The sequence below is a fragment of the Rhagoletis zephyria genome, unplaced genomic scaffold, assembly GCF_001687245.7.
Source record: "Rhagoletis zephyria isolate East Lansing unplaced genomic scaffold, Rhagoletis_zephyria_1.1 Rzeph_scaffold_00816, whole genome shotgun sequence".
Taxonomy (NCBI): domain Eukaryota; kingdom Metazoa; phylum Arthropoda; class Insecta; order Diptera; family Tephritidae; genus Rhagoletis; species Rhagoletis zephyria.
The window spans coordinates 119,497-128,892 of NW_016157900.1; the positions used below are offsets into that span (position 1 = coordinate 119,497).

The window sequence follows — 9,396 nt, forward strand, 5'->3', positions numbered from 1 at the left end:
TTCATTAAAAACTCTGTGGTTACGTTCGATAGTACCCACAGTTTCATGATGGTGTGCGGTTGAAAAATCGTGTTTAACCTTTAAAAGTTTGGTTAATTCAGTGAAAATTTCATTTTTAAATTCGGTGCCTAAGTCTGATTTAATGGAATTCATTACACCGTAAGTTAAGACAAAACTTTCGAAAATGGCAGATGCCATCGTTTTAGCGCTTTTATCTGGCACAGCTACTGTTAGTAAATACCTTGTTAAATCGCATATAATGGTAATTGCGAACCTATTACCACTACTCGACTCTGGTAGGGGTCCTAATGTATCGATTACAATAATATCAAATGGTTTGCAAGGTGTTGGCGTTAAAACAAGATTTTCCTTGTTTTTAGGTTTAACCTTGTTACTTGGATATATCACGGGTCATATTTTTCCAGTGATACTTTGTACGTAATTTTGCATAAAGTTTTTTAATTCCGCAGTGTCCGCCTGTTATGGGGTCATTATGGTAAATGGTCATTAACTTTAACTTTTTATCATCGTCAGTTACTGCTTCTACCGGTTCTGTTAATACGATTTGTAAAAATTTTAAAATATTATTACCGCTGGTTTTTAAATTAGAAATAGAGAAATTATTGAAAAAATATATCATCTTTTGGCCACTCTACTTTCATAATGTTGCGATTGCCGGCTTCATTATCGAGCCTCAAAAGTAACTCGTCTAAACAAGTTGTTTCGTTAACCGTCGCAAAATTAAGTAATTCTTGTTTCTTGTGTTTTAAATGTGCACATATTTGAATAATTGAAATTTTGTTATCTTTATCGTAGCGAAAATGCGTTACTATTCGCGGAATATTTTTAGAAAAATTTTATGAAAATTTATCGTAAACTTGTACTGTAGGGCTGTCCGTGTAATTGTTTTCGTTTTGTAATTCTATTGTTTTTGTCATTGATCGCGTTTTCATAGCTAAAACATGTTTTGTCGAGTATTTTAGTTCGTTAATGGTAATGCGTGAAAGTGCGTCTGCTCCCACGTTTAATTTACCTTTTATGTATTCAATTGTAAAGTCGTATTCTGACAGTTCTAGCCGTATTCTAGCAAGTTTTGAAGACGGGTCCTTCATATTGAAAAGATACACTAAGGGTCGATGGTCAGACTTCACCTTAAAGTGAGTGCCGTGAACATAAGGTCGAAACTGCTTAATAGCAAAATATATAGCTAAAAGTTCTAGTTCTATAATATGTTTATTTTGTTCTGCTTTGTTGAAAGATTTAGAAGCGAAACATATTGGTAAGTCGTTGCCATTATGATTTTGGCTTAATATAGCACCGCACCCGTTTTTAGAAGCATCTACAGTTATTAAAAATTCTTTAGTAAAATCAGGATATTGCACAAGTTTAGGAGACATTAGGGCTGATTTTAAGTGTTGAAATGCAGTTTCACAAGCATTGTCCCATAAGAATTCGACATTTTTTCTACTCAGTCTATTCAAAGGTGCTGCCAGCGACGCAAAGTTAGGTATGAAGCGTCTATTATAATTTGCAAACGCAACGAATCGACGAACAGCGTCTTTATCTGAAGGTTTTGTATACTTTTTTATTGCGTTAATTTTTGAATCGTCTGGCAGCAATCCCTTTTCTGAGCACTTGTGCCCTAAAAATGTTACCTCAGAACGAAGAAAATTGCATTTGGTTGGGTTTAGCTTGAGATTAAACTTTCTACATGTTTCGAACACTTTAGCTAGATTTTTTAAATGGTGAGTCTCACTACAACCTATAACTATCACGTCATCAACGTACAAAAAAGCTTGATTTGGAGAAATGCCTGAAAAGGCTATTGACATCATTCGAGAAAAAGAATTCGGTGCTACATTTAAACCGAATGGTAAAACTTTCCAGCGAAAAGCTCCCTTGTCAGTGCTGAAAGATGTTATATCTCGCGAGTTTTTATGCAATGGAATTTGATGGAAACCCGAAAACAGATCTAAAGTCGAAAAGTATTTTGCTCGACCAAGGTTGTCTAATATGTCGTACACACGTGCTAGGGGAAATTTGTCAGCGATAAGCTTTTTATTAACCGCCCTAAAGTCAACGCACATGCGGTACGATTTTTGGCCGGATGGATCTTTTTTTGGTACTAAAATTAATGGACTGTTATAATTAGAGGAGCTTGGTTCGATTAAGTCATTTCGCAGTAAAGTATCGACTTGTCTATTTATTTCTTCGCGTTGTGAGTACGGCAATCGATAGTTTTTGATATAAACGGGAGTCTTGTCATTCAGTCGAAGTTTCTGTTCGTAAAAGTTGTTGAGTGTCATACGGTCTGTTTTTAAGGCAAATACATCGGCGTATTGTAAACATAATTCAAGCAATTTGTTTTTAGCATATTTTGGCATTTGTTTTTGTAAAATTGACTTTAGTTCCTCTAAACGTTTTGTCTCTTGGGAAGTTTCGTTTATTTTGTAGACATTATAGTTACTTATATCCTCAGCTTTGATGTTACAGTTACGAACGTATTTTACCTCGTCCGTAGTATTTGTTACTTTTAAAATTGGATGTGTTGTGTCAACGACACATTTTGATGTAAAAACACCAGAACAAAGCTCGTGAGAGTCTACGAAAACAGGGTTTTTGGAATTAGTCAACTTAAATAAACGAAAAACTTCACATCTTGGAGGAATTACTAAAGTGTCGGTATTTGAACCGTGTAGAATTGCTATTTTAGTGCTTTCTGTCCCGATGCCGATAGTTATACTGTCATTTGCGTAGTTAATAATACATCTGTTCGTCTTTAAAAAGTCCTTGCCTAGTATTCCGTCAGAAGGTATATTGAAACTGTCATCTACAACGTGAAGAGTATGCGGAATAAAAAAATTTGATACAACCAAGTCTGTACTTACGGTTCCCAATGTTGTAACCGTTTCAGTTGTTACACCAGTGATGTTTATGGTATTGCTACTGTTAATTGATGAATTTCTTGCTAAACTGGAAATCTTGATTAAAGAGATGTCAGCCTGTGAATCTACGAGAAACGAGCATAATTTGTAAGAATCGGTACAATTTAATTTAATAAAGTCAGAATAGTTAAGGTTCAAGCAGTAAATTGATTTTTCAGGGGTAACTACTTTTAATTGCTTAGCTCCTGCTCCCCCAGTGTTCGCTCCTGAGGGGCATCGGCGTTGAAAAATCGAACATTAGAAGTGTTGCTAGAATTCGAACGAGAAGAGCTATTTCTGTTGCTTGCTGAACGATTGCTTGTGCTATTTCTGTAATTATTTGGTTTATTGTTAAAGTTGTTACTTCTATTGTAATTATTTTGATTTTGGTGCCTTGTGCTATTGCCATTATTGTGCCTATTTGTATTGCCGCTATTATACCTGAAACTATTGTTGTGATAGCCATAGTTGTTGTGCCCTCTAAAACCTCCTCGAAAACTGTTTGGTCTATTTGCCCGTGGAATTTTCATAAATTTTTCTTTTTTCAAATATTCGATACAAATTTAATACGAATATTCGCCTGTGCCATTGCCTTGACTTTATACAACTTTTAGAATTTCGTTTGAAATGTAGTAAAATATTTCAACGATTATAAATATCAATAAACGTTTTCCTCAGTTTTTATGCCGTGGTAGCCAAACTTCAAATATTACAACTTTATTTAATATTATAAATTTATTCAAATAATTTTTTTTCCAATAACACAATATTCGATAGATTTTTATAGATCTTTTGCTTTGCGTGTGTGCCAGATGTCAGATGTCGAACTTGTATTTAAAGATTTACAAGCAAAATTTTCAAAAGATACCAAGCGTGTTCTTCAAAGCCGCCCACTTTCAACAAATCGGGAAAAAGTTGACGAATATAAAAAATCTTTAATCGAAACTTACAACGATATTTTAATTCAAGTAAAAAATTCGGAACAAGGAAACAAGCCAGCTTCTATAATTAAAAGTTTACCGCGGTGCAGAGAAAAACTAATTCAGTGTTTTCAAAAAATTGGGTGTAAAGTTCTAGTACCCGAAGATTTTTCAGTTCTTATAAAAGAAGATATTTTAAATTCTGAAGTAGATTCCGACGACGACTTTGCTGACGCTTGTTCAGCTGGCACACCAGAAGTTTCCACCGTTAAAAAAAGTTGTTCTTTGCCTTCATTTAAAGAATTTTTACAAATTGAAGAAACGCCTTGCGTAACGATTAGTTCACCAAATATTAATTTTATTGCGTATACAAACGACATAAAAATGGCAACACCTGAGCGCGTGAGGTTTTACCCAGTCAAATAATTTCAGTGGATCAAATAAAGGTTGCGCTACGCAGCAGAAATAAACCAGATAATTCCAAAGTTGTCTCCGGCAAAATCGCGTCATTACATATTACTAATAACAACTATGCCGATTTTGCGAAGCGAGTAGAGGAATTATCTGATGCATTAGAGCGATCTTTAATTATTGAGGGTATGATTCAAGCGAAATCCCATGAGTTAGCGGTAGAGCAGACAGTAAACGTTTACAGGCTGAACAGCCGTTCAGAGCTAGTTTAATCTATTTTGGCATCAACAACTTTTACCGATTCAAAGAATGTAGTCGCGAAAATGATTGAAGAACACAATAATGAAGTCAAAGAGCGGTAGGTGTTATCATTTAGGTAACGGGTGTTACTGTTCAGTGGTGGCGTGGTATATTTTGGTGGTACAGTCGCGCGTTAAAATGTACACTCTGCCGTTTTTTTCCTCTTTTTGTCCTTTTACAATCACTTAAGTTTATTTTATTTGGTTTTTAAACTTTTCACCTTAAGTTTCAATGTTTTGTTTGCTGTACCCCCAGCCACTGTATTTTTGCTTTATTTAAAAAACTACTTTAGCCACTATATTTTTGCTTTGTTTAAAAAAACCACTTTAGCCACCAGCCACTGCACTTATCTCGCATTTTGTGTTTTAGCTTTGTAAATTATTTTAAAATTTGGCACAACCGATTTTTTGGATTTTTTTAATTTTGTTCTTACGTTTTGTAATTTGTTTTAAAAATTGGGTACAACCGATTTTTTGGGATTTTTTGAGTTTTTTTTTTTGTAATTTTTAAAGTTTTTCACATTTTTTGGTCGCAATCTTTGAAAGTTTTTTCTCTTGCCTTTGTAATAATTTTTAGTTAATTATTTGTAACCACCACATTTTTTTTTTAAATATAATTTAATTTTTTTGAGTCCATTTTCATTTTAATTTTGTTGTACACATATGCGTGCATATACATATATGTATGTATGCGTATAAAAGTTTTAGTCCTTTTTTTTTTGTAAAAACCCTTTTTTTTTATTTTTTTAACCTTTATTTTATTTTTTGTAATTTTTGTTTTTTTTAAATAAATTTTAAGTTCATTTTTTTGGATTTTATTGTTGTTTCACATTTAATTTTTTTTTTAGGAAATTTTGTTGGCTTTGCCCACATTTTGAATGATAATTTCTCCTTCGCCCGAGGTTCGCCATTTTGACCGCATGGGTCACGGTCGCCATGTGAAGTGGCCTTTCCACTTCATTCAAAAATTATATTGGTAGCATACCTTTGCGCTTGCAACTGTGGAGCCCTGGTGCTCCGCCGGCTCTGATTCCGGCCAACGCCTGCATGGGGCTGCGTTGGTGCAGGCAACCATTTGTTGCCCGATGCTGCTGACTGCACCCGATGCCTTGGTGGCTAGCAGGTCGAATTTAATTTAAAGAAAAAGTACTTGTGTTCGAGTTGAAGGTACGCTGGCGAATCCGCCAATATATTTTTCACATTTTGCATTCAGGCGTTTTGCATTGTCGCATTCAAATATCGTAAATTCTAAGTTCTTAATTGTACTAGATTAGCTTTAAGGTGTGTTCATACAAGGTGATTTATAGGGTTGCAAATTGTATGCTTTTATCGCATTACAATATTCTCACTTCTACATATTCGTTTCCCTCGCTCTCCAACAACCCTTTGCCTTTGTAAAAATTGCAACTTAACCAATTGAACATACATACTCACACATATGTACATACAGTATTGCACTTAGACGCGCTAAGGCAATACAGTTTCCAAAACAGAAAAAAACAAAGTATACACTAGGGTGCGGCTAGTAAAGAAAAGTTATAAAAAGCTCGTACGCATATGTACTCAACTATATACATTAAATCTCAGATAGACCCCATTTATTAAAAAATTTGTATTTGTGCACAAAATAAGACAACACTATATAAAAACGCTTGTATCAATATACATAAATACATATAGAGATTTAATCTGTTACCCAAAATTTGCTGTTTGGTTTTTCTAACACCTAGCGAGCCATACTAATATTACTCCAATTGGCTTCAGCTTAATTTACATACATACAGATATTTACGCGGCTTATTTTGACAATTCCCCTTTTTTTCTCAGCCGTTAGTCGCAGTTCGAGCTCAATTCTGTGGTTACTCACTCGTAGATACGTACATATAAAAAGTTGTCGAAGTACATACAAACATCTACGTATATACACATATACATACATAAGCTCCTCCCCTAGTTTGCTCTCGCGTTGTACATAATAAAGCCTTGTTACTGTACTTGGACGCGTTAAGACAGTACAGTGGAACAAAAACTAATTGCGCTACAGTGGGACAAACTACGCTATACCCAGAAAGTTAGAACAAATAAATTACGGCATTATTTACATTACGCTTTCCCAGTAACATCAGAAGAATTTTTTGTTAATTGACCTAAGCTCAAAGTTTTATGCCCCACAAAATGGAAAAGAAATCCCCTACTAGTTCTGACTCAAGCCTTCAGGACTTCATTTTTGATAGCAATAGGCTAGAGTCTTTTTATTCAAAATGGTCCAGCACCCTGATAAGCGAACACACCCAAACGCTCTTAAATGTGAAGTTACAGCAACTTGACAAGTTATGGGATGCTCTAATAAGCTCATATAGAGCAGTATCCCGCTCTGAGGTCTTCGCTGAATCTAGCGGATCGATTGAGCAAAAATATAATAAATGCTCAGAAAGCTATGAGAACTGTAAGACGCAAATCTTAGACGGCTTACAGCTTCTCGGGGCAAACTCCCAGTCCCAAGAAACCACCATCCGAACGGCAAACTCCGCCCCAACTTCGAACTCCCAAGAAGTATTTCTCAAAGTACCACCGTGTGATACAGTGAATTTTCCACGGTGGGTACGAAGACTGGCCGGCGTTCAGAGATATGTTCACGGCAGTCTACAAAAATCACCCCAAACTAACCCCAGCCCAGAAACTGTACCATTTAAGGCAAAAAACAAGAAGCCAGGCCGGACAAATAGTGAAACAGTTCCCCCTCACTGATGACAATTTTGAACTAGCCTGGGATGCCTTAAAGTCACGGTACGAAAACCGTAGGATATTGGTGGACAACCAATTAAAAGCTCTATTTAATATCCCCCCCATATATACAGAAAGTGGTGAGCAAATCCAAAAAGTTCAATCCACTACCAATAATTGTCTCTCAACCCTCTCAGCACAAGGAATCCCGACCAGAAATTGGGACCCCATCCTTGTATATTTATGTTCCTCAAAACTGCCCAGTGAAACTCTGTCTCTATGGGAGCAATCACTCAGCTCACAGAAAGAGTTACCGCTGTGGGCAGATATGAATAAATTCCTCACAAGCCGGTATGAAGTAGTAGAAAGACTACATGCATATCGGCCAGGGAAACTAAAACCCCCTACCCCACATTTTACACCCAGAATGATGAACCAAAATTCGACGTTCATTAATAAAAGTAGAACTCAAAATTTCCATGTCTATCTAAATCAGTCGATTTCATGCAAACTCTGCCACTCAAGGCACCCCATGAAGACATAAAGCATTATCCGTATCTGACCGTTTAAGATTCGTAAGAGAAAACAAGTACTGTGAAAATTGTCTTTCGTACTCAAACTTAAAGAGTGAGTGTACAAGTAACTTCACTTGTGTATACTGTCAACGTAGACATCACTCTCTTTTACACTTCCCGCAAAAGACCCAGACCCCCCAACTCAATTCAAAACCCCAACGAACAACGAGTCAGCTGTCGACTCAGACTAATACGCATACTGAAGCGCCCACTTGCTCAAAATATGTGAAGCACCAACCCCCAGAGAAAACCGACGCAAATAAAGTGTCGTCTCATTTTTCGGCTACTAACGTCACAACTCTCCTCCCAACGGCGATGGTACCTATATATTGTGGTGGCGAATATCATAATATTCGCGCTCTGGTGGATCAAGGCTCACATAAGACGTTTGTTNATGGGTGGAATGGTGGTGCAAAACTCAAGGAAAATGTGCGAAGTCACACTCTGCTCAGCAGATCGAGCCCATAAAATAAAGACCCAAGCCATTATGTTGCCCCAATTGACCCATTTTCTCCCCACTTCGAATATCTCTCATATTAACTTAGAAGAGATAAAGCAATTAAGGCTCGCCGATCCCAACTGTTTCACCCCAAATAAAATTGATATGGTAATCGGCAGTGACCTAATCCCCCGAATTATCCTACAAGGGCTGCAACAAAACATAAGCGGAAGTCTCATAGCGCAGAACACGATATTCGGATGGATTCTAAGCGGCCCAATCCAGGAGAGGATCTCCACCTTTACCACCCAGGTAACCGAACCCCAGGAGGAATCATTAAACTCACTGCTGAAGAAGTTTTGGGAGAGGAGCAAGTAGCAGTCACTGAACCCCGTTCAAGTGAGGAGGAGTTCTGCGAGGACCTGTATCAACGCACAACAACCGCAGATGGACGATATATGGTGAAGCTACCCATAAAACCCGAATTCCCAGACCCCATGGCTCTAGGTCACTCTCGACTAGCAGCGCAGCAGCAGTATATCAGCATCGAAAGGACTGTGGAGAAAAAACCTGGCCTCTGCAAAAGGTACTCAGAAGTTCTGGAAGAATACATCACCATGGACCATATGGAGCCCACCTCATCCCAAGAAGTCATCAAAGACGGTAAATACTTCTCCTTTTATTTACCGCACCATGCTGTCATAAAACCCGACAGCAAAACAACAAAAGTACGCGTAGTCTTCAATGCTTCCAGAATATCCCACTCTGGAAACTCCCTCAATGACGTACTATACACTGGCCCAACCCTTCAAAACGACTCGATGCTTATCATTCTCCGATGGCGTCTCTACAAGTTTGTTTTTAATGGCGACATCGAATAGATGTATCGCCAAATTCTCGTCCACAAGGAAGACCAAGACTTCCAAAGAATCTTCTANACTCTGGAAACTCCCTCGATGACGTACTATACACTGGCCCAACCCTTCAAAACGACTCGATGCTTATCATTCTCCGATGGCGTCTCTACAAGTTTGTTTTTAATGGCGACATCGAATAGATGTATCGCCAAATTCTCGTCCACAAGGAAGACCAAGACTTCCAAAG

General features: G+C 37.3%; 1 protein-coding gene across 1 annotated transcript; it reads left to right on the forward strand.

The window, feature by feature from the left end:
* The first annotated feature begins 8,253 nt into the window (after positions 1-8,253).
* On the forward strand, positions 8,254-9,187 carry LOC108361691 (uncharacterized). The gene is made up of 2 exons (XM_017614387.1): positions 8,254-8,657; positions 8,693-9,187. The coding sequence occupies exons 1-2, from the start codon at positions 8,257-8,259 to the stop codon at positions 9,171-9,173; spliced, it is 882 nt and encodes a 293-aa protein (XP_017469876.1). The 5' UTR covers positions 8,254-8,256; the 3' UTR covers positions 9,174-9,187.
* The last annotated feature ends 209 nt before the right edge of the window (positions 9,188-9,396 follow it).

Coding starts and splice junctions, on each gene's coding strand:
- LOC108361691 (XM_017614387.1), top strand. CDS start 8,257: ATGGTGGTGCAAAACTCAAGGAAAATGTGCGAAGTCACACTCTGCTCA. Junction 8,658..8,692: donor CTGCTGAAGAAGTTTTGGGA/GAGGAGCAAGTA, acceptor ACCCCGTTCAAG/TGAGGAGGAGTTCTGCGAGG.